Here is a 26,213-nt window from a genome sequence, read left to right as displayed (position 1 = left end):
TGTTATTTAATAAATACTTAATTTGGTTTACCAAAGGCCTGATCCTTGGCTGGGGTTTCACAGACCAGAAGGGAGGGTGAGGTAAATAACCAAGGCTGAAGAGTGACAAATGGTGGCAGCGGGTGAAGGGAAGAATATAACACCACAAGTATTCAGAGCAAACCAGAATTATAAGCAGTCTGAGTAAATCAAAGGGATCGGGACAGCTTTAGCACTCAGTCACAGAGGTAACCTGATAGAGAGACTCAGGCAGAGTCTCTGGGACTACTGGTTATAGGACGTGACTGGTGGTGCTGCCTAGCAGGGGGATCTGTTGAGATCTGTGCTAAAGCGGGGAGAGAAACCATAAGAAAGGACAGTCTGGACTGGTGGAGTCCCTGGTGGTGCCTAGAGACAGGCAGTAACCACGAGCAGGTAGGAACCTGACAGGGAGAGCCAGGGAAGGGCGTCACAGGAGTCACTCCATCCCCTTGATCATTCTGGTTGCCCTCTTCTGAACCTTTTCCAACTCTATAATATCCTTTCTGAGATGAAGCGACCAGAACTGTACACAGTATTCCAAATGCGGCCACACCATAGATTTATACAACGGCATTATGATATCGGCTGTTTTATTTTCAATACCTTTCCTAATTATCCCTAGCATGGAATTTGCCTTTTTCACAGCTGCCGCACACTGGGTCGACATTTTCATTGTGCTGTCCACTACAACCCTGAGGTCTCTCTGCTGGTCGGTCACGCCAGTTCAGACCCCATGAGCGTATATGTGAAATTAAGATTTTTTGCTCCAATATGCATAATTTTACACTTGTTTATATTGAATTGCATTTGCCATTTTTCCGCCCGTTCACTCAGTTTGGAGAGGTCTTTTTGGAGCTCTTCACAATCCCTTTTTGTTTTAACAACCCTGAACAATTTAGTGTTGTCAGTAAACTTGGCCACTTCACTGCTCACTCCTAATTCTAGGTCATTAATGAACAAGTTGAAAAGTACAGGTCCCAATACCAATCCTTGAGGGACTCCACTTTCTATAGTCCTCCATTGGGAGAACTGTCCGTTTATTCCTACTCTCTGCTTTCTGCTTCTTAACCAATTCACCTCTCCTCTTATTCCATGACTGCTAAGCTTTGTCAGAAGTCTTTGGTGAGGTACCTTGTCAAACGCTTTTTGAAAGTCTGAGTACACTATGTCCACTGGATCACCTCTATCTATCTGGATCACTCTCAAAGAATTCTAATAGGTTACTGAGACAGGACTTTCCCTTGCGGAAGCCATGCTGGCTCAGCTTCAGCAAGGCTTGTTCTTCTATGTGCTTAGTTAATCTAGCTTTAATAATACTTTCTACCAGTTTTCCAGGGACAGAAGTTAAGCTAACTGGCCTGTAATTTCCAGGATCCCCTCTGGATCCCGTTTTGAATATTGGCGTTACATTTGCCACTTTCCAGTCCTCAGGCACGGAGGAGGACCCAGGGACAAGTTACATATTTTAGTTAGCAGATCAGCAATTTCACATTTAAGTTCTTTGAGAACTCTTGGGTGGATGCCATCTGGGCCCGGTGATTTGTCAGTTTTTATATTGTCCATTAAGCCTAGAACTTCCTCTCTCGTTACCACTATTTGTCTCATTTCCTCAGAATCCCTTCCTGCAGGACTTCCGGGAAGGGTTGCTTTGCCTGTGCTGCCTCTGAGTCGAGCTCTCGTCTCAGAAGAAGCTTTTTCAGCTTTAAAATCAGTCAAAACGTTCTTTTTGACTGGTAAAGATTTTCTCCCGGACAGGGAGAAACGTAGAGATTAACCACAAAGCCTGTTTTTGTGGGGAGGACTGGATTTCATTTATTTATGAGAGAAGGTTTAAACTGCAATGCTGGACGGACTTTCATCAAGCTCTAGCTGATTACAGCGACACGTTTATCTTTTTTTCAAAGAAAAACGGACTCTAACAGGCAGATAAGCATCCTTCTTTCTATTTTCTTTTTTCACTTGGTTTAAATTGTTGCAGCAAAAAAGAGATTTGTCAATGAATCAGCTGTGAAGAACTTCTGGGTGAGTTATGGCTTTTCTCTTTCACTCACGAAATTAAGGAGGAAAGAAATCGAAAAAGCTTATATTTGTTTTTATTGCAAAAAGCTGTCCTGGAGGTGCATTCTAAAGATACCAACGGAAGAGGGATTTCTATTTTGAGGAGGGGAAAAAAAATATTTTTTTTTGAGTCTATTTCATTTTGACGAATCTGCTTGTTCATGACGCCACTAATTGTTTTGATGTTGGGAACTAAGTTTGTTTTGTATTCCTGAACACATAAAAGATAAGGCAGGCTGTATTGTCTACACTGATGTCAGCAAGCCTGTAATATTAACCCAATTGTGGCTGAAATAATTTTTGTTTCTGTGGTTTTAAGAATGACAACCAGGAAAGTGATTGAGACCATGGAAGAAATTATGTTTCAGAAAATAATGGATGAGATTGAGATTACGAAACAAACCCTGAGACAGGGTACACAGGAGATGAAAATTGAATTTAACAAAATGACGCAGGAGCTTAAAGAAATAGGAGATTCTGTGAGAGAGGTGTTTGATGAGATTAGAGATGAGAAAAGAAAAATTAAAGGGAAGCTACAAGCCCTGGAGATTGGAACAAATGGGAAATTGGAAAAAGATTTGGAGTTTATGGATGTTAGAAATAAAGTTTACTGTTTGGAATTCAACGTTGTCTCTGAAGAAATTAATGAAGATTTTGGTGGTAAAGTTATCAATGTCTTGGATAATTTTCTGGACTGGAATGATGTGATGGAGCTTGACATAGAAAAAATCTATGGAGTTGGCTACAGATATGTGACAGTGGAGAAACTCTTAAGAGATGAGCCAGTGCATTTTGTAAAAAAGAAGAACAGAGATATGACTTTGCAGCAATATTTCAGCAACATATTCAGAATTCTTGACTGGAATGATGTGATGGGGCTTGACATAGAAAAAATTTATGGAATTAACTACAAATATGTGATAATGGAAAAACTTTTAAGAGATGAGCCAGTGCATTTTGTAAAAAAGAAGAGCAGAGATGTGACTTTACAACAATATTTCAGCAACATATTCAGAATTGATGGCAAGGACATATTTGTGATGGGGGAAATTCCCATCAGACTCTTGTTATATGACTATGGCTATGACAGCAAGATCATCATGGGATACTGATAATGGATGAATGGATACTGAAACCACTGGATTTAACAGGACTATTGAAGATGGAAGATGGAATTAATATTGATAATGGAAGAATGGTTATGGAAATTATTGGACCTAACAGATTTGACGAGATGGATTAATCAATATGTTTATTTGGACTATGGCTATGACAACAAGATTATTATGGGATACTGATAATGGAAGAATGGCTACTGAAATTACTGGACTTAACAGGATTATTGAAGATGGAAGATGGAATTAATACAGATAATGGAAGAATGGCTATTGAAATTAATGGGCCTAACAGATTTGAATCAGATGGATTAAGCGACATGTTTATTTGGAGAAAAATTGAAAGATATAACTCTCAAGGAATTGAAACCTCTCTTTGACTTTTTGTGGAAAGAATAAAGTAATGTTTCTGAGATTTGATGATTAATTAAGATAACTACTGGAGGAAAGTGATTTTATAATATAATTTTAGAGACAGGATTGTTATATATTGTAGACCTATAACTGATCTGCGACAAATCGGAAGTCAACATTTTATTTTATTGTTTAATTGTTTTTGTTTTGTTTTGTTTTTTGTCTTTGAAAATTTGAATAAAAATTAATGATAAAAAAAAAAAGAATCCCTTCCTGCAAATGTTAGTTCAGGTTCAGGGATCTGCCCTATATCTTCCACTGTGAAGACAGATGCAAAGAATTCATTTAGCTTCTCTGCAATCTCCTGATCGTTCTTTAGTACACCTTTGACTCCCTTATCATCCAAGGGTCCAATCGCCTCCCTAGATGGTCTCCTGCTTTGAATGTATTTATAGAATTTTTTGTTGTTGGTTTTTATGTTCTTAGCAATGTGCTCCTCAGATTCTTTTTCAGCATCCCTTATTGTCTTCTTGCGTTTCTTTTGCCAGAGTTTGTGTTCTTTTTTATTTTCTTCATTCGGACAAGACTTCCATTTTCTGAAGGAAGACTTTTTGCCTCTAAGAGCTTCCTTGACTTTGCTCGTTAACCATGCTGGCATCTTCTTGGCCCTGGCGGTACCTTTTCTGATCTGCGGTATGCACTCCAGTTGAGCTTCTAATATAGTGGTTTTAAACAACTTCCAAGCATTTTCGAGTGATGTGACCCTCTGGACTTTGTTTTTCAGCTTTCTTTTTACCAATCCCCTCATTTTTGTGAAGTTTCCTCTTTTGAAGTCGGGTTTCCCCCCTCATTCAGTTTAAAAGCTGCTCTGCCACCTTTTTAATTTTATTCTGTAAAAGAACAAGTTTTTTTAAAAATTGTGTCTGCTCATCTGTTACCAATATTTTAATTAGAACTGCAGTTTTAGTATAAATATTTTACTCATAACGTCACATATAGTTTTAGATGGCTTCCAGCTTCTCTATTTCCAGTATTGTTACAAGGAAATGTGATAAATGCTGATGTGCAATAAATGCTGATGTGCACATCAAACATGTGACCTTTCATTATAGTGAAGTTCAAGGGAAATAGCAAATTTTAAACTGTTTTACATTTTTAAATTGTGTTTTAAATTGTTTTTAAAAGATGTGTTTTTAAATTTGTATATTTGTTTTAAAGTTTTTTGTTACTGTAAACCACCCAGAGAGCTTCAGCTATGGGGTGGTATATAAGTACAATCAATCAATCAATCAATCAATCAATCAATCAATCAATCAATAAAATGTGCAACACTTCCCTTAACTGAAACTGAATGTCCCTAGACCTGAGGTGGGAAATCTCTGTCCCACAGGCTGGATGTGGCTTATAGCACTTCCTTATCTGGACCATCACCCTTTTCTCCTAGGTCCTGCACATTCTCATCAGCCTGTCTCCTTCACAGCCTATTTTTGCCACTGCTCAGATGCTTTTTGCTGATGCACTGAGCAGAGCAGGGGATGATGCAGCCGAGGGGAGGAAGGTGGGAAACAGGTGAGTATCAGAGAAGTGGCTGCAGCATCCTGCTGTGGAGGAGGGCATTACTCTTTTCCTCAAATGGCAGCTTGTCCCATTTCCTTGCTCAGCATGGAAATCAACTGAGCTGCTGATGGAAGATCAGGTCTAGACTATGTGCTCTGAAATATAGTATTCCATTGAATACTATACTATTTCATTGCCACCCTGGGCGCCTGCCGGGAGAAAGGTCGGGATATAAATCAATCAATCAATCAAATAAATAAGTATATGGGCTTACATAAGATACTGTTCTGAAATATGTTGATTGCAAGCACTGATGAGCAAACTCCTCCTGTTGTGGTGTTGGTTGTTTTTTTTAAGTTTCCTGGTTAATGATCTTAACAATAAACAAAGCCCTTGAGTGTTCTTGTTGTGGAAGGAGAGGGTTTGAGAGAGAGCTCAGTGGGACTCTCTCCCCCACCAGTCCTCCCATCCTTCCTCCTTGCGAGCAGATTCATTTGAGTGGCAGAGGAAACTAAAAATCCCATATTCCACAGCAGAAATTATGCTCCTCCACATGCATCGTTTATGGTTACGGAGAGTTTGACAAAGCCTGCCCTCACATTGGTTAGCTCCTTGCCCTTCTCAAAGGCAGAGGTTGCTTGCTTAAGAAGATGGCGAGAGGATACTCTCAGTGAAGCTTTCCTACTAGTGGAGGCAAATCCCATTTCGAGCATAGCCAAAATCTGGAGTCATTGGAGCCCAAGTTGAAATGGGGTAAAGTTTTAAAATTCTGTGAATTCCAAATCTTCAATACTTGCCGGTGCTAACTGTGGCTTTTAGGGTTGCCAGGTGTCCAGATTTTGCCTGGGAACTCAGAGTTTTTGGGGTCCTCTCTGGGTCTCTGGGTGAGTCAGCTTAATCTCCAGACTCTCAGCTTTCATTTTTTTAAAAAATTAAGTCTCTAGGTGGTCTCGTTCACGAGATATATATTAAAACATACATTAAAACATATTTTATTATTAGCTCTTCATTGGTCATAATACTTCATTTAAAGTTGAAAGCTTAGGCTGCCCATCAACAATGCAGTCCTGTTAATCACTCTTGAATGAGTTTATCTTACAGTAGGGCCCCGCTCGTATGGCAGGTTCCTTTCCGGACCGCCGCCATAAAGCAAAGTCTCCCGTAAAGCGGAACACATTGACTAACATTGTCTAAAATGGTGCCCGGCACCCGAAAAACACCATAAAAGTGGAACAAGCACTGTAGGAGTGGGGCCTTTCTGCAATTGACAACCACTGTATCGGTGGAACGCTGCAAAGCGGGGCCCTACTGTAGTTAAAAACATGGTAGCATTCTGTTTGCACAGATGTGTCTAGAATGGCTGGACAAGACTTATTCTACAATTTTAAGAATTAAAGAATGTTTTTTGTGAGTCTAGACTACCACATTTTATACATTTTTCCATTTAAACGTTTTACCATGTATGATTTTATTTTGGACTAAGGCTTGGCATAGATCATTTTGGATGTTCTGAATTATTGGTTGCCAGAACTACAATAAAATGAAGCTGAGCCTAGACTCAGCCTAGCCGAATAGACAGTTTTCTGTGCACTGGAGATTTTGGTCAACTGAAGATCTTGGAGGAATTGCCTAACAGATTAGTGTATCATTTTGACACAGAGTGGGCCCTTTTTTGCTTAAGAAACTGTGAGGGGGGAGCAAATAGGCTGCCCCACGTGACCGATGGGGTTGCAAAGGCCATTTGGTTGCTTTAGTCAGTTGAATGTCCTGTGTTCTTTCTCTAGCTATCTGGTTAAATTGGAAAGTCTCGCTGCAGTTTAGTTTTGCTTGTTTTATTATGGAGTTCTTAATTTGTTTCTTTATTGGACTTGTTTTTATGGATCCTGAAATCTTTGTATGTTGTTTTTCTGTATATTTTAATATTTTGTATAATTGTTCACCGCTCTGGGATTGAAATAGTGAAAGAGTGGCTTATAAACATATCATCATCAACAATAATTATAATTTTGTGGTATATCAGGCAGTACTGTATTCATAGGAACAACATTGGAGGCTGCCTTATACCAAGTCGGACCATTGCTTCATCCAGCTCAATATCATCTACACTGACTGGCAGCAGCCTCCAGGATTTCAGGCAGGGTTCTTTCCCAGCCCTACCTGGAAATGCCAGGGTTTGAACTTAAGACTTTCTGCATGCTGTGACCCTTCTAATATATTAATTAGTCAATTATTCATGAGTTTTATTTGGAGAACTAATGGATTTAATCTGCATAAATCTGCATATGAATAAAGTATACAAACATATAAAAGATATGAAATAAAAGGCTTCCATGCATGTCTGGCACTATTGTAAGAGAGAAATATCTTCTAAGATAGCATCTTTATGTTTTTATAATAATTTTCCTGATTTTAAAATTTGTGGTACACCTTTTAGAGATACTAATATATTGAGTAGCATAGAAATGTCTTTAAATTTTAAAAAAATCTACCACGTGTTTTTTTTGCAAGAATATTTTTTTGAATAAGTAAACATTTCTTTTTAATCTACTATGCAATTGGGAGCTATCATATTGTTAACAACCACTTAACAGACTGTTCCCTTCTTAATTAGTTGCAATGTATTTGGAGGGAAACCACATTTGTATTCAAATATTTATTCATTGTTTCACTTATGAAGGATTTCTTACATCAGCTCATGTGAACAGTAATGTTTATATTTTCTTGCATGTTAAAACTGGATTCTTCTCTGGCCACATTATCAGCTGGCTCCTGCTTTGTTTGCCAAGCACAATTGTTAGGACTCCAAAGCTATTTTCCTATCCTAGCAGTAATCCAAAAGCTGGTCTCAGTTGTTCCTGTCGACATTTGAACTTGTGTTACTTAAACTAGCCTTCCCAAGAAGACTTTAAGTTGTTCATACTTGACTGCTATCCTGTGAATCCTTGGAAAGGTTATGGTGACAAACTGCTGCTACTAATGTTGGTAACATTGAAAAGATTGTCACATGGGTGGTTGAAGCTTTGGGACATTTCTTTGCCAAAATAACATTTGCAGAGGGCTCTGAAGCTAAGAGGGAAGCAGTGTCTAAACTTTAGCCTTCAAATACTATCAGGTTTTGTTTCCTGGGATACAATGGGTTGTATTCTGTAAGAATTGCTGATAGCAGCAGATTTAATGGCATGTTTAATCAGTTTTTTGTGCCAGAGATGGAAAACTTTTAGTGTATAACATGCTGTTGTGTATTTTCCATATTGCAATTCAAAGAAATCTAGAGACAAATAATATCTTATCTTTCTCTTTGCTTCCAGCTCTTTCTCTTTGTGACTTGGAATTTTGAGCTTTACATGATTCCTCTGACATTGTTGTTACTGTTGGTGTGGAATTACTTCCTGATCATATCGGGGAAGGATAATAGACAATGTGATACAGTAAGTCTCTTCTTAATTTTTTTTTTTGCATACTTGTCTTCACTGAGACAGAAATTTGAAGTGGAATTCAAGCAATAAACCTATTTGGGTGCTGGTGGTACGCCAGAGGGACATTAGATGGATACCCTTTGGGCTATGCAATTCTCCCACTCTCCTCACTATAAGTAGTAGAGAATATCCAAACAAGAGATCCATGAATTTGGGGGTGTTTCATGAATGAAACTGAAAGGCTGCCCACTTTGGTATTTTCCAGAGTCTCATTGGGATTTTAACAGAGACCTTTTCCACTGGGTGCAAATTGGTGAACATTGGGAAAATATTGACATGTTCCTCCCAACACTTCTCAGATGAAAATGGGGACAATGGGGGAGGCTCAGGGCAGAATTTGGCAACCCAGGAGCATAGTTTTGCAAACTGTGGCATTGCAAAAATCACCCAGGCTTTGAAGTGCAAGGGGGAGCTAAAAGTGCAGGGAAATAGGTGGCTGCAGTTGCCCTATAGCACTGCTCACTATTTTTTGTCAAGTCAAATACATAAAATGGGTATCAGCGGCACTGTTTTACTCCAGGGTCATTTCCAGAGATAGCATCGAGTGCTTGTCATTCTGCCCCCTGGTAGTTGTGCTGTGGGGTGCCACAGGGTACATTCTTGTCCCCAGTGTTGTTTAACATCTATATTAAGCCCTTGGGAGTGGTCATCAGGAGATTTGGGGCAAGGTGTCAGCAGTACTTTGACAATACCTGGACTGCTGCCTGGACTCAGTGGTGGGCTGGATGATGGCCAATAAACTGAATCTGAATCCTAGCAAGATGGAGGTGCTGTGGGTTGGTGGCTCCCGAGTTTGGATAATTCGTCAATTATTTGCTTTGGATGGGGTCATACTACTTCTGAAAGAGTCTGGGGATGCCCCTGGATCCATCTTTGTCACTAGAGGCCCAGGTGACCTCAATCGCTAGGAGTGCTTTTTACCAGGATTGTCTGGTAAGACAGCTGCAGCTGTTTCTGAACTAGGATAGCATGACCACTGTTGTCCATGCACTAGTAACTTTCAGGCTGGATTACTGTAATGCGCTGTATGTGGGGCTGCCCTTGAGGTTGGTCAAGAAGCTGCAGCTGGTGCAAAATGCAGCAGCACGACTGCTCACTGGGGCAACCTGTTACCCTGCTGCTGAAAGAATTGCACTGGCTGCCCATTAACTACTGGGCCAAGTTCAGGGTTCAATTTTGCTGTACAAAGCACTACACAGCTTGGGACCAGGATACCTGAAAGACCATCTTATCCCTTATATACCCAGTTGATCACTGTGCTCTGCAGGTGAGGGCCTCCTGCAGATATTATTTATTTATTTGTTAGATTTATATCCTGGCCTTCTTCCCAGCAGAAGCCCAGAGCGGCAATCTTATACCATCTTATCAGAAGGTCCATTCCACATAGCATAGGTTTAGTGTTGTGGCACCAACACTTTGGAATTTCCTCCCCTTACAAATTAGACAGGTCCCATCTCTGTTATCTTTTTGCTGCCTGTTTGAAGACCTTCCTCTTTCAACAAGCCTCTTAAGTAGAGACCTTATCCCAGTCTGTGTTGCAGTTGTTTTTTAAATATTTTTTAAGATGTTTTGTTGTAATAGGTTTTAAAGTCTTTTGTTTTTAAGATGTTTTAAAGTGCTATTAGTGTTTTTGTTTGCTGCCCTGGGCTCCTTCTGAGAGAAACAGCGGAAAATAAATAAATAAAATGCATATTTATGTGCTACATTGTATTTTTTAATAAGAGTATTGGTCTGATTTTATAACTGAGGAACACTGAATTATAGCAATAAGTGATGGGCTGAAGGTTGGTTAATTGATGGTAGAAAATTATGATACAGAAACATTTATGAGTACTTCAGAGCATATGTAGAAGGCTTTATTATTCAGTTTGTTCAGTTTTCCCCTCATTGAGCAGCCTCCCACACACATAGAAATAAAAAGGAAGGTTACGGATGGATGTATCTCTCACACAGAGATTAAAAGCACAGTGCCTCTCTAAAAATTAAGGAGTGGCTACACTTTGAAGACTCTGATCAGGCTATGACATTTTGTTCTCCTCCTCTCAACAATCCACTCTTTGTTTCCCCCTTACTTTCTTTTCAGTAACTTTTCATCAAAAGGCTTATAGGCAAATAGGTCCAACAGTAACTAGCCTTTTGTCCAAAGGGCCTTTTACTCATAATGACACTCCTGCCTCCCCACACACTTGAATTTAGGCACAGGTTGCCTCCCAGCACATTCTTATCCAGGGGAATTTAGTACAAGGGCTGATCCGCAGTCCTTTTCCTCCCTCCGCAAAGCATTTACTGCTTGTTTTTCTTCCAACTTCTTTTTCCAAGAGTCCATACTATAAATACAGTAGGGCCCCACTCATATGGCAGGTTAGGTCCCAGACCCCCGCCGAAAAGTGAAAACCGCCGAAAAGCGGATCAGCTGTAGCATGGGGGTCTGGAACCTAACCCGCTGATTGCACCAGAGGAGGAGAAGATCAACTGTAGCGCGGGAGTCTGATCGTGCCAGAAGAGAAGATCAGCTGTAGCGCACTACAGCTGATCTTCCCCTCCTCCAGTGCCATCAGCAGGAGTGCTGGAGTCTGATCACCCCTGAGGAGGAGAAGATCAGCTGTAGCGCATTACAGCTGATCTTCCCCCCGTCTGGCGAGATAAGCTGGAGTGCGGGGAGCTCCAGCCCCCATCCAGCTGATCACCCTGCTGGTGCCGTATTAGCGGAATACCGAAAAGCGGGGCACTGAGAAGCGGGGCCCTGCTGTTTTTAAAATAGCAACTTTGTTTGAAGATAGTATTTCATATTGTAACAGAAAATAATAAAAACACATTTTACAAAGCAGCAATAACTACTTAACCTTAAAAGGGATTCTTTCCATTTTGTTCTATCCAAATGTGACAGATATAATTTATCGATAAATTAAGAGTGTATGTAGATGGCCCAAACTTGCCAAAATTCATGGAGGCTTTATCAGTGGCTATTAGCCATGATGGGCATATTGAACCTCCATGTTCAGAAGCAGTGTGTCACCAAATATGACATATTGTGTGGTTCCTGAAGCCAAGAGTAGTAACCAGAATGCTGGGCTAGATGAGTCATTGGTTTGATTCAGCAAGGTTCCTCTTCTGTTCTTAGTGCTCTTTAGCATGCTGATATGCATTAATTAAAATGCAGTACCTCTGAAGGTCTTTGCCAATACTTCTTCTGTATAACAATCTTTCCCAATCAATTCCAGCATGAGAGACTGTAATAATGCTTCGGATCAGTGACATAATTCACCAAGTTGCTGATGATTATGACAGACTGACCAATTTTATCTCATCACTTTTAAGTGGCAGAAAGACATTTTCTTCCTCTACATGTGCATTGTTCCACTTTTTGAACTGCTTAAAAGTTTGTTTTAGTTCTAAGAGTTGCCATACCACCTCCAAGATCATTTTGCGGCAAATACCATTAATCTTTTTTTCTCTTAGGCTAGCCTCTGATAGATTGTTGCATTTTTACAGTAATTGACATTTTTTTCTAGAAATTGTGATGTTTTGTGTAGAGGGATATCCCTTGTAGGACAAGGAACATAACTTTATCAGTGGTGGTATATTTTCTTTGGAAATCCCTCCTCAAAGAAACTTGCTAATCCAACTTTATCCTTGTTTTCCAGAAATTAGTTAAATCACTTTTGTTCCAGCATAATTTAAAAAAACACGGTGATCAGTTTTTAGCTCAAATTGAGATATTTTCATAGAATCATAGAATAGTAGAGTTGGAAGGGGCATATAAGGCCATCGAGTCCAACCCCCTGCTCAATGCAGGAATCCAACTTAAAGCATATCCCACAGATGGCTGTCCAGCTGCCTCTTTAATGCCTCTGGTGTTGGAGAGCCCACCACCTCCCTAAGTAATTGGTTCCATTGTCATACTGCTCTAAGAGTTGGGAAGTTTTTTCCTGATGTTCAATTGAAATCTGGCTTCCTGTAACTTGAGCCCATCTACCTTGTTTGCTGTTTTTAAAATGGGGTTGATTCCCCCCCCAAAAAGCCCTTAAACATTTTTGGGGGGGGGATATGTGCTGTAGTGAATTTTATTGTTAGTTTTGTTGTAAGCTACACTGAAAATCCCTCCTATCACCACCACCCAAAAAAGTCTAGGTTCCTTCACTAGTTCAAATGTTGCAGTTTCTAGGGGAAGAGCTGTAGCTCTGCAGTAGAGTATCTGCTTGCATGCAGAAAGTCCCAAATTCAATCCCTGGTATCTCAAGGTAGGGCTGGGAGGGACTCGTGCCTGAAACCCTGGAGAGTCACTGCCAGTCAGTGTAGACAGTATTGAGCTAGATGGACCAGTGGTCTGATTCAGTGTAAGGCAGCTTCCTGTGTTCCTTGGTGATAAAGTTGAGAAGAACTTCAAGTGCATACCAATTTTTTTTATTAGCAGCTGCTCCAGAACAAACTTGTCTGTAGAAAAGGGAGGACCAAAGATCCTTTTTAGGCATGTAGACTAGAATTCATTGCTAAGTGCTTGGTGTCCATGCTAAGTGCTTGGTGTCCATGCATCTATCAACATGTATTCAAGACTAGTTTAAATGGATTAATAAATCCCATTATACTCCTTAATCACTGAGTAGTACTCGTGGTAGGCACTAGATTTCCTCTCTACCTGTTTCAATTCATGATTTCGGGTGAAGTGGGGATCTAAATTTTTAGCAGTAGTGCTCCATACCCAGGGCCGGTTCTAAAGGGCGGCCAGGTGGGGCACTGGCCTGAGGGCCCCTGGACCTACAGAGGGCCCCTCAGTGGCCCCTCCACTCCCCTTCCATGATCTGCACCCCCCACGCCCCAACTTACCTGTCTCCTGCCTTTTAGTATTGCCCTTAATGAAGATGGCAGCTGCGGTTTCCCTAAAGTACTGAAGCCCCTGCCACCATCTTAGTTGATGGCAGAGATGCGCGTGCATAGCATGCATGCGTGCCATCGACAAAGATGGTGGTGGAGGCTTCATCCCCTTAGGGAAACTGCAGCCGCCATCTTGGTTAATGGCAATAGTAAAAGACAGGAGACGTAGGTGGGGGCATGGGGGGGCATGCACAAACATGCACGTGCACATACACCGGGGCCCAGGTCAAGCTGATGCCCAAGGGCCCCGGCATGCCTGGAGCTGGCCCTGTCCATACCAGTGAATGTGTGATTGTATTAGTGTAGAGCACAAGCATTTGATAGTGTGTGTTTGCTATTATACACAATTCTATGTTTCTTAACTCAATATCACCTATAATGCAAGACATTATAAAATCAGTGATATTAAGAAATCTGTTGAATTACCTCCTTGGTACACCTCTCGAGCTGGAGAGATACTGGCTGGAAGTCTGCATAAACCGGTCAGACGCTGCACTGAATAGTTATACCTTGGAATATAGAGAGGCGGATGTTCTAGACAGGGGTTGTTTGGTTTTATAACTTCTTAATGGTAAAGCTTTGGGGCATGCTAAGGGCCGCCCCTTAATACCCACCTTCCCTTTCACTTGTGCTGGAAAGTCAGTTTTGGGGGAAGGGGAATGGAATTTGATGGAGTTCAGCTTAGAATGGGTCAAACATATTTTATGAGCTGAGCTGAAATTCAGAGGGATTTTTGACTGATTATAAAGATCTCACTTCTGAACTAGATGGATGTGTTTTTGAACTGTCACTCCCACCCCACTTCTGAAACTTGGCAATATTACTATTCTGTATTTCAGTCTTCTCCCTAAAGCTCTGTTTCCTTGTTCATTCTCTTAGCAATGTAAATAGGGGCAAGAGGGAAGCATAGTACTGCTGATGCAGCCCAACTGTGGTTCACAATTCCTCTGTTGAATACTTCTGTTTTGAAATTATTCATTTGTGTGTTTTTAAGTTGATCATAATTAGCTTCAAATTTCCTAATATCTCAAGATGGGTATCAACTAAATAAATTAAATATCTGACAGGCAAAGATTTAGTTCTATGTAGAAAAGATGGTAATGCACCTTCCTTCTTTATCTTTCTGTTGCAAACGAGGAAGTCCCTGTTCATACATTTGATTGTTGCTGCAATTCACACATATTGCCTAAATCACGCACTGCCCATGCCTGTTAAGCCCCTTAGAGCAATGAGCACCCTGTGCTGGTGTAATATTCTTTTCATGATCGAGGAATAGTTCAAACATTACAGAAAATTGCACCAGCACAGGGTGCTCATTGCTCTAAGGGGCTTAAGATGTAGTGCAGGCATGGGCAGTGTGTGATTTAGGCAATACTATAGCCACTGTGGATTTTGCACATTCCGCAATGTTACATTGAAAATACCACCCATGCCATTATGATGCTTCCCATAAGCTCATTTCAAAACAAAACCTTACAAAACTTATATTCCTGAAATTCCTTGCTTAACAACCCTCTAAATTTTCATGGCAATACACAAAACAGTCAGAGAGAATCGAGAGTTCAAAGTGTAAAAATAGAGAAAAAGACAGACCCCTTTTGGACTTTTTTCTGTCAGAGCTCATAATTTGTTGAAATTAATTAAAAATTAGCCATGCTCACAGAGTAACTGTAGTCTTATTATTGACCTTGCCCAATACTCTGACCTACATCTTCTGCAGTGTAAAAGTTTTTTAAATGCCTGGCTGATTTTTAATTAATTTAAGAAATTTTAGCATTGAAGTCAATGATAAGCCAGGGCATGCTCAGTAAGAACCAACTGTCAGTGTTCTAAAAGCCAGACTCACAGCGGCTGGGCTTGCCTAATCAGGGGGCCACACCCACACCAGACCTTTATCTCACTTGTCATGGCTTCCCCCAAAGAATCCAGGGAAGTGTAGTTTGTGAAGGGTGTTGAGAGGAGACTCTTATTTCCCTGGCAGAGCTCTACTGGCCAGAGTGATTTAACAGTCAGCTGCTCTGATTGAAGCTCTGTGAGTGGAACAGGGCATCTCCTAGCAACTCTCAGCACCCTCCACTAACTACACTTCCCAGGATTTTTTGGGAGAAGCCATGATTGTCTAAAGTGAAATAAAGGTCTGGTGTGGATATGGCAAGGGACAAGTTTGGTGTTTGGTTTAAATTAGGGTGGGAGGCTACATGTGCCTGCTGTAGAATAAAAAGTTGGGGGAAACCCTGAAAAAGAATGATACAGTCCACAATGTTTTTCTTTTGGCAAGGAAATGGGCTTCCCCTCTGCCCAGTGCCCACCCATCCAATCTCCTCCCCTCCCCCTTCCTCCCTCCCCCTCCCATTCCTGCCCTCTTCCTCTCCCTGTCCCTCCCCCAGGTCAGTTTCACCTATCCTAAGCATGATTGCATGGGAATAAATCCCACTGAAATCAATAAACATGCAAATGATAAAACCTGCCCTTCTCTTCCCTCTCCTGCCTGCTCCTCTCTCCCTTCTCCCCTCCCCATCTCGTGTGGTCAGTTTCACCTATCCTAAGCATGATTGCAGGGGAGTAAATCCCATTGAACTCAATAAGCATGCAAATGATCAATCCATTCTCAGCAAACTTGCACAGGATCCCATTTCTTACCTCGCGGTTTAACAAGCAGAGAAATTCACCAATAGGCAAAAAACCTTGTGGTTTAAGAATGTACCTATGGCCCACAGATATTTCTATCAAACTTTAAAAAGAAGGGAAATTGGGCAGCTATAGTGAATGTACCAGGGGAGCAGGAGACCTGACCTCCTCTCTGAGATACTGTACTGCTCTACAAATTTGTCAAAATGCAAACACAATTTGGGTTGGTCTTTCACAGTCCAATCCACTTCCTGTGTAGCTTGGAAGAATTTAATAACATGTACATCTGAGCATATGGTGAGTGGTGGCAACATCTGAAATCAGCCCAAATAACAGAAACAAGCTGTGCTGGTCTTGTTTTAGCAGGGAGGAAGCAACAATATTAAAACAGCTGATATAGTTCAGATAGTCACTTTAAATATGTTTGATTTACTTTGCACCTTTAGTGAAGTTTCCTATAGTAAATAATTTTCTTTTGCTTCTGTTACTGTGAATATGTGAAGTACAGCAACACTTTGCAACACTAAAAAAAGCTCCAAAAACAATTGTGGAATAATGGCACTGACTGTTCTGCAGGATAATTTCCAATGGACATGAGGAGTGTCTCAGTTTGCACAAGATAAAATAGTGGGAGGTGAAATATATTTCAGTAAAATTCTAGGTGTGCTCTATGTTTTTAACTGACTATGCCTACCTTTCCTTAAGTGGTGTAGTTTAAGCATAGCAGGCTGGAAACATGCATCTTGGGCAGGCCAAGTGTGTTTTTTCCAGCAGCTAGAGTCATTGCTTAAGTAGCAACATATTGGAATCAGTCTGATTTTACATCAAACTGCAGTTTCAGATACAACTGTTAATGCACCAAAATAGAAATAGAGCATAACCTCCAGTTTGAAACACAAAAAGCTGTCTTCACCATCATATGACATTGACCAATAAAAGGGCTTTGAAATTAATAAAAATAGATTTGACACAGATTTCTAGGATGAATAATGAGAGAAATATAGTTTTCTAGGTTAGATTCTCTGTAGAAGCAGTAGTAACACAGAAAAGCAAAGTAAGAAGAACACCAACAAGCATATAAAAATGTAATTCTCCATCTTTGGAGATGGCAGGAGTTGCTACCACTCCCCATATGCTCAAAGGCACATGTTACCAAATTCTTCCAAGCTTCACAGGAAGTGGATTGGACTGTGAAAGAGCAGCCCAAATTGTGTTTGAATTGACTAATTGGTTGGCAGTAGAATATCTCAGAGAGGAGGTCAGGTCTCCTGCTGTCCTGGTGCATTCACCATAGCTGCCTGATTTCCTTGCTTTTTAAAGTTTGATAGAAATATCTGTTGGCTATAGGTACGTTCTTAAACTGCACGGTTTTTTGACTATTAGTGAATAAGCACATGTTTGAGGATTATCATGTGAAGTATCTATTCATCAGTATTATGACTACTAGGCAGCCTATTTTTGTTATTAGAACCTGAAGTAGTGCCAAAGTTTGAGCAGTCCAGACACTGTGAGTTCAAATCCCTGTTTGTGTCTCCTGGGTGTAAAGGGCCAGCTAAAGATCACCCCCATAGTGAGTGGCTCAGGGGTTACATGCCCTGCCAACCTGTGCAGCCATGGGCAAGCTGCATAGTTCCAAGGAGCACAGTTGCCCCCCCAGCTGGCAGTTGCGGACAAGGAAGGGGCTGGCTTGTGCAGCTGTGGCAAACTCAGAGCTTGGAAAAGTTACTTTTTTGAACTACAGCTCCCATCAGCCCAATCCAGTAGCCATGATGGCTGGGGCTGATGGGAGTTGTAGTTCAAAAAAGTAACTTTTCCAAGCTCTGGGCAAACTGAGCAAGCCCTAGCCAGCTGGGAAGAACTAACCCACTCTGAATACCTCTTACCATGAAATTCCTATTCACAGGATTGCCATAAATTGGGATCGACTTGAAGGCAGTCCATTTCCATTTTTTTATGCTCACTGAAGTGGTTAAGGTGTTGGAATACGACCTGGGAGACAAGAGTTCATATCCCCACATAGCCATGAAGCTCACTGGATGACCTTGGGCCAGTCACTGCCTCTCAGCCTCATGAAAACCCTATTCATAGGGTCTCCATAAGTTGGAATCTACTTGAAGGCAGTACATTTTATTACTTTTGAGTAGACCCAGTTAGGATTGTGTTGTATGTCAAGGTAAACTCACAGTGCTAGTGGAAAGAAATGGAACAATGATTTTCATAACTCCTTATGCAAAACATGTTGGACTGTTTGTGTCTAAGTTCATGACAGATAATTCCATTGCCATGGTCTTAAGATCTCATTTGGTAAACTGTATTAATTTGTTGGCCCTTAACATGTGTACTTCTAAATTTTCCTTGAATTCAAGGCAAATTGTAAATATATGTTTTGGGGATATTTCTACAAAACAATTACACTAGACGTTTAAATCCTTTAGATGGAGACATAGTTCAAATAAAAGCTTAATAGACTGTGTGTAAAAGTGAGAAGCAGCACCTGACTTCATTAAAAACAAAAATATAAAGATATACACAGAGTATGCTGTAGTCTGTATTAGCAAAATATGTCATATAAATTGTATTGTTGCAAATTATGAAGGATTTACTTTGGTGCCTGTAATACTATATGGATCTCAATTATTTAAAAAATCTGTTGATCATACAAGCCTGTTATTTAATGAATATAATGCATCGCCAATTCAAGTGCAAAGACCCACTTTCTATTAGATGTCAGCCTAAAATTGCATTAACTTTAAGGCAAGGAATTTTTTTAGCATTTCCTTAAAGATCAAGATGCCTGTCTTTCATCTGCAAAGTACCGATGCTGCTGTCTTTCAACTTGCTGCCTTCCGTAGAGCAATATATTCAACCTTAGTGGCAAGCTCATCATATTAATTATGACATCTAATGGTTCAATTACCTTGATGACTATGGTAGATGAGATTGTCCAAGGTCAAATGTTTAATAGTTACATAGTTTTATTTATGCTGCCATAGATTTCCCAAATAGTGTTGCAGATATGCTATATTGTTAATGCTATTGTTTATAAGTACCAGCTAGAGTTTCTACCTGTGTGAAGAAACAGGCTTTACATGCCCAGACTGTGGACAACATTGTGCACAGGGAAGTACATACCAGAACATCCTGTTCAAGCAGCCTGAGCCTGCATGTGTACTGTCCACAGGTACATGTATTTATCTTGAAGCTGGCGATATACTGCATTCCCTGCCATTTTGCATGAGATGGATATTTTGTTTCAGTTATACCATTTTATGTTATTTGCGACTGAGGGGCGAAATAAGACACTGAGAGAAACAGATGCCCTGTTGTGAAAATAACCACATAAGACACAGATATTAGGCTTATTGACTGTGGGGAAGCTTCAGCTTGACCTAAGGTACTTTCAAGTGACCTGCAGTAGTCTGAGTGGTTTTATACATCCTCTTCAATCCATGCACATTCAATAATTTTATATTATAATTACACATAAGCATTGTAAATCAACTGACACGCAAGCACATATTGTGGTTTAAATTGTACACAGACAAATGGGGGGAGAAATTAAATCAATTCCAGATTCCACACAAATTCTTTTGTGTCCCTAGAGTAAGAACGTTGACTGAGGATCCATTTCTTTTCCTATTATCAAAGAAAAAATGTCAGACCACTGTTTCATATTATTTTAGGTCAAAATAAAAATATATGCAAATACATATTTTGATAAGATTTTTTTTTTAAAAAAAAGGTTTAGCATTTTCTATCAAAAGTAAGTTATTTAAGTTCTATGCACTTTCCGAAAACAGGTGTGCTCTGATTGATGTAGTAGTATTCTAGAATTATCCACCACTTCACAAGTTCATACTCCTAAACTTTTATTATTATTTTTTAACTATTGAGAATACCTGCAGGACGTGTGATTTTCTGTAAGTTTTATTCTTTATTTCATTGTCCAGTTCATTCAGAAATGTTGCACAGCTTTTTACCTTAGCAGTGTTTTCATGCTTCTTGCTAAATGTCTGCACTACTTTTTCTGTTAATTGCAGAACCATGATGGTTGCTCAGCTGTTAATAAAATAATACTATTTTTTCACTGGAAACGTATTTCTGTGTATCTGTCAGGTGGTAAAAAGGAACATCTTGCATTTTGTCCATTTCAGAGACACCAAAGTGTATAGTTGATGAAGAGTTGACACTACCCAAGGTCCTCTAAGAAGCATGCTTGTAGTATTCATATTTCACATGTTAGATATACACTTGAAACTTCTTAACTGGATGCATAGGATATGACATGAAAGTTAAGCTCTTTAAGTCATATTGATGTCAGTAGGAGAGTTAAGCAAATGCCTACCTTTTCTCTAATTTAATTCAATGGAACTTAAAAAATGCTGTGCTTTGGCAGGCCCAGGCCCATAAAGATTCCCTAAAACCTAACAGGAATCAAGCTGTAAAGAACTAGAATATTAATATACTAATAACACTGGCTGCATGTGGAAAAAATGTGTAGCCATGTGTTAGGTTGCGTAATAATCTGGACTGCTAAACATGGATATATTTGTACTGGAGCCTATTTTAGTGTGTATGTTCCTACACATAACACTACATACATTAGCACACTTCCATGTCTAGAAACTTTCCTCTTTTCACTTGCAATAACTAATTTTTATACATCTATTCACATATTGGCTTCTTAAAGCTTGCCGAGGGGGTTTGACTGAGTGGATCCAGGGTGTGGTCAATGCATTGTTGTCAGAGGGACTGGTTCCAGCCGCCCTGAAAGAGGTGGTCATCCGACCACTCCTGAAAAAGCCTACCCTGGATCTATTGGTCTGCGACAATTACCAACTGATCGCAAATACCCCCTTCTTAGGAGAAATCTCATCAGGAGATTTGGGGCCAGGTGTCAGCAGTATGCTGATGATACCCAGCTCTATTTCTCTGTAACATCTGAATCGGGAGAGGCCATGCAAGCCCTGGACCACTGCCTAGACTCAGTGGTGGGCTAGATGAGGGCCAATAAACTGAGTTTGAATCCTAGCAAGACACTGTGGGTTGGTGGTTCTCGAGTTCAGGTAATTGTTCAGTTGCCTGTTTTGGATTCAGTCATACTCCCTCTGAAAGAGCATGTTCATTGTCTGGGGGTGCTCCTGGATCCATCTTTGTCGCTAGAGGCCCAGGTGGCCTCAGTGGCTAAGAATGCCTTTTACCAGCTTTGGCTGGTAAGACAGCTGTGACTGTTTCTGGGCCAGGATAGCCTGACCACTGTTGACCACACACTGGTAACCTCTAGGCTGGATTACTGTAATGTGCTGTATATGGGGCTGTCGTTGAGGTTGGTCTGGAAGCTGCAGCTGGTGCAGAATGCGGTAGCGAGACTGCTCACTGGGGCAGAGTATCACCAACATGTCACCCCGCTGCTGAAAGAATTGCACTGTCTGCCAATTTGCTACTGGGCCAAGTTCAGGGTTCTAGTTTTGGTGTACAAAGCCCTATCTGTTCTGCACAACGTAGGAAACGGACCTTTAGTATGGCAGCACCTACCCTGTGGAATTCCCTACCCTTAAATATTAGACAGGTGCCATCCCTGTTATCTTTTCGGTGCCTATTGAAGACCTTCCTCTTTCAACAAGCCTTTTAAGTTGAGACCTTATCCCAGTCTGCGTCTGTGTTGGAATTGCTTTTTAGTATGTTTTTAAATCTTTTTTCAAAATAGTTTTCAACCTTTTTTAAAGATGTCTTGAAAGCTTTTTTAAAAAATTCTTTTAAAGATGTCTTCTTTTAATGTATTTTAAAGTCTGTTTTTATGATGTTTTAAAGTGCTTTTAGTGCTTTTGTTTGCCACCCTGGGCTCCTGCTGGGAGGAAGGGCGTGATATAAATCAATCAATCAATCAATCAATTAATTAAATATTTAGAAGCGCCACTGATCTGGTGAGATTTAACTTAGGTATAAACCATATTACATTACAATTGGAGTGATGTTGGCTCTAGAAGTTAAAGTTCTGTGTCCTTGCTTTTCTTCTTGTGGTGAGTCAGCATGGTTCTTGTGTGGGTCATCATGGTCACCTGAACCATCTGGAGCTGTTTCTCTGTGGGCAGCTTCTCTGCTTTCTGCTTATGGTCTGACATGCTGTGGTCTGATTTGCAGACACTGATCCATGCCAGTAGGCTGGATCTGTTTTCCTTCCTTTTGGGCAGGGTGAGTCACCTACCAAGGTCCCCATGGGGTCTTTGCATGAGGCAGAAGGCGGAACACCCAGAAATAGTGTGAGGGTTGACAGTGAAGGCGAAGAAATCACAGTCTGATTTTTAATAGTCAATTCAAAGGAGAAAAAGGCAGAGTTGAGTGCAGCCAAGGCTAGAGTATATGCAGGGTAGCAGGGAATTGAGAGTAGCACAAACCCAGAAAGCAGCCAAGGGAGAAGAAAGATTGGATGAATGTCTGGTTGCTTCCAACTATATAGTTACACAATTATATTAGAGTCTGCATATATAAAATAATTATATTTACTATATTTGGATTAATATAGGCATCTAAGCAACTTATTTGCTGTGTTGTCTGCTGTCTATTTCTTGTATTATGTGTATATTATGATATTTGTATTTTGGCAGCAGGAAATGAAGTATAGTCTGAATGCTGTCATAGAAATAATTTAGTCCTGCTTTTTTGTCAATAAATACCTTGCAAAGCAGAAAGGGAGAGGGTTCTTTAGCTATTTTGTGCAATTTGTGGCTAAATTGTAAGCACAATAAAGAAACGTGCAGTATGCGATACTATCTTATGTGTGCTCTTGTCATCTATGTTAGTATAATAATCATGGATCAGTACCAGCAATCAGGTTCTTTCAGTATTTTCCACTGCTCTGTGTCATATACCTCTGTGACAAGTGACATTACAGAAGGTCATGTCACTTTTAACTGCTTGCATTAGAGCTTTCTGATTTCCCCAGTGCCTTTCCTTTGTTTGATTAATACTACTGGATTTTGAGCAAGGTTCAGGCAGCAAAATTTAAGAGTCTGAAGCAAAATCTAAGCCTTCTTTTCTTCATAAGTAAAAAAAAAAATCCCTTAATATTTGTCCGATATGGTTTGTTTTTCAATTATTTAAATATTGTGACATCCAATACATCTAAAACCCTAAGTCAGAGAAAGCAGTGTCTATGAAACAAAGCTAAAATGATCCTAAATAACTACAGAATAAAATATACACATAATGTATATGCTGTGGAATAAACTTTCTGTCTGCCAAAAGTCGACTGTGTTACTTGTATTATCCCCAATAAAACATGAGTTATTTGAACAGAATAAGCTGTAGTTATGTACTAAAATAGTGTTTCCTAAGCTAAGGTATGTGGTTCATGCAGCCCTTAGAAGTGATCATTTTAAGTAGAGACCTTATCCCAGTCTGCGTCTGTGTTGTAATTGCTTTTAAGATGTTTTTAAAGATTTTTAAAAAACATGTTTTAACATGTTTTATTTTTTAAATGTTTTTAAGATGTTTTGTTTTTGAAATGTTTTAAGATGTTTTAAGTGTTTTGTCCTTTGTTGGCTGCCCTAGGCTCCTTCTGGGAGGAAGGATGAGAAATTTAATAAATAATCTCTCTAAAAAAGCAATTATAGAAGTTCTCACAATCCAACAGGCTGCCAAACTGCAGTTCACATAGAAAGCTAGCATATGAGGGGTTTTCCCCTCGCTTTATCTATGACATGTTCATGGGTGTCACTTTCTGTTAAGGAAAAGCCAGAAAGAGCTTTTTTGTCTCTACCAAGCCCTACTGAATACCAGTTATACCCTTCCCTTTCTCAGCAGTATGGGGAGAGATCGCTTAGGATGAGGGAGGCAGGCATGCTTCATTTAGTGTCTTAGCTTTCCTCAAGAATACTTTAAAAACACTCAAGGTCCCCCTGACCTGGTATTCTCAAGGAAAGTGCAAAAAAGACTAAATAGATTTTCAAGGGGAGTTCTCTCACTTATACACTTAAAAAGAAAATGCATATAGAAGTTATTGTATCATGGTATTTTTCATTGTTGTTGTTGTTATTGGTGGTGGTGGAGGTGGCAGTAATAGTATTCATTTCTGTGCCACAAATTCATGTAAGATATATGTACAAGTGTACAAGATCTCAATTAAAACCAAAACAATGTAAAAAACCTGAAGCAAAATACATTAAATAAATTACCCTAGCCTTCTGCATTCAGTGTATTTTGTGTGAGAGAGCTAGGAGTGGGATCCATTGGCCAGTGCCAGTTCAAAAGCATTCCATTGACCTAAAAGGCCAATATCTATTCGTGTTCATTATTTGTCCACTAGCTGCTGCTTTTACCAAGCTCTTTTTCTCTCACAAAAAGATTGATATTAACATCGATTTTTTGAAAGGAAATATGGATAACTAAAAGGAAATATCAATAAAATTATCATTCTTAATATCAATATTTAAGAGGCAGTTGTTTTTAAAAAACCCTTTTTCAAAAATACCCATGGAAAATCACTACAAAAAAATCTGATCCACAATGACAGAGAATAAGCAAGTACCAAATCGAAATTGGGCAAGAGCATTATGATGTGACATCTACCTTAAATCTAAAACGGTATCATACTGTGCTGCAAGATTAAGGCATGCAAAAGGTCTTAATACATATTGGCTTCACTGTGAAGTCATGATAATTCATGAAATAGTTTGCAGTAGTTTCCAAATACCTTCAGACTAAGCAGGAGGAGTGGGAAAGGGACTTCATGAGTTTGAGGCTTGCTGCAGCTTGTTTCCACCAGTCAGCCATGGCTATACGGCTATATTATGGTAATGCAAACTATAGTTGCAAACTATGGTAATTGCAGTAATATTATGAATAATCAATGTAGTGTCAACATGCAAATAGTGTCCTGTTAGGTAAAGATCACAATCTTCCAGTAGTTGAAAAATGCACTATATCTTGATCTTCATCTCTACTCTTCAACAGGTAGCTTTTGTATACCTTGATCCTTTAACACACAATATGGCCTCATCTTTGGACAGTTTACCTTAAGGGGTCTCATTTTATCTTTGTTTTACTGCATATATACACACATGTAAACAGGGCTTGCATTCTACAAGGATAGACAGGCAGTCACCGCAAGGAGATCACAGCCCCTTCTCTTTCCTGGTCTTTTTGCTATTGTGCTGTGCTGAACAAAGCCATAGTTTGGCTTAGCATGTTTTCTGAACCCAGGCTCGTGTTTTCGCTCTCTCTGGTCTAACCATGAACTGTAACTGAGGTTTGTCCAGGACAGCAAAATCATGAGCTGTAGCTTTGATGGCTCGCTAAGCCAAGTTATGGCTTAGGTCAGCATAACATAGCAGCAAAATGACCAGTGTGGAGTGAAGCAGTCACTCTCAGATTCTGTACATTTATGTTAAGCCAGCTTTGGCTTAGCATGACATGACATGCAAACCAGGCCATTGTTTTGGTAGGATTTTGTATAGGATTGAGGTTTCAGAGCATGATTTAAATACAGTAGGGCCCCGCTTATATGGCGGGTTAGGGACCAGGCTCCCGCCGTAAAGCAGAAATTGCCATAAAGCGGAACCCATTAACTATAATGGGTCGCGTTGCGCGAAAATGACGCCAAAAGGCCGCAAAAGGCCGCAAAAGCACAAAATCAGCTTTAAAATGGGGAATTTCCCCTAATTGAAAGCCGCCGCATCAGCGGAACGCTGGAAAACGGAACGCCATAAAGTGGGGCCCTACTGTAGTCTGAATCTGTAGGTCAAATACTTTGTAAATATTCCTATTGTGTATTGATCTGAAATGTTTAATAAAGTTTTCCAAGCACAGAAGGCTTAATAATTTGGCAGTACAAAACATTTCCTTGTTGACTCATGACGACTACTACTGTTTGTTCCTGCAGGTAGTGGAGGACATGCTAGAGGACGAGGAAGAAGAGGATGACAGAGATGACAAGGTAATTATCTTTCCTAGCACTTGGGTACCTGGGGATGGGAGAATTTAGACATGACACTGTTCTTGCAGACAGTTAAAAAGGAGCTGAAGTGTTTTTAGTCCAGAAAATTGGACAGAGCTGTTTATCATCCTAACAATGCCAGTGTATATTATAGGAAGGGATAGAGGACTATAAATCCTCTCTTTTTTTGTCCAGAGC

General features: G+C 40.0%; 1 protein-coding gene across 3 annotated transcripts in view; it reads left to right on the top strand.

The window, feature by feature from the left end:
* The window catches only part of MCTP1 (multiple C2 and transmembrane domain containing 1), a 389,200-nt gene that overhangs the window by 302,067 nt on the left and 60,920 nt on the right, over positions 1-26,213 (top strand). For 2 of the 3 annotated variants that reach the window (XM_061622414.1, XM_061622406.1), the window contains 2 exons: positions 8,414-8,533; positions 25,962-26,015. In XM_061622414.1, coding sequence (XP_061478398.1) covers positions 8,414-8,533; positions 25,962-26,015 — 174 coding nt within the window. The remainder of the gene's footprint in view (positions 1-8,413; positions 8,534-25,961; positions 26,016-26,213) is intronic. The other variant, XM_061622422.1, reaches the window with a different exon arrangement.

The sequence above is a fragment of the Rhineura floridana genome, chromosome 1, assembly GCF_030035675.1.
Source record: "Rhineura floridana isolate rRhiFlo1 chromosome 1, rRhiFlo1.hap2, whole genome shotgun sequence".
NCBI classification, from domain to species: domain Eukaryota; kingdom Metazoa; phylum Chordata; class Lepidosauria; order Squamata; family Rhineuridae; genus Rhineura; species Rhineura floridana.
The sequence above is the reverse complement of the archived record's forward strand: the minus strand, read 5'-3'. Positions and strand labels throughout refer to the sequence as shown.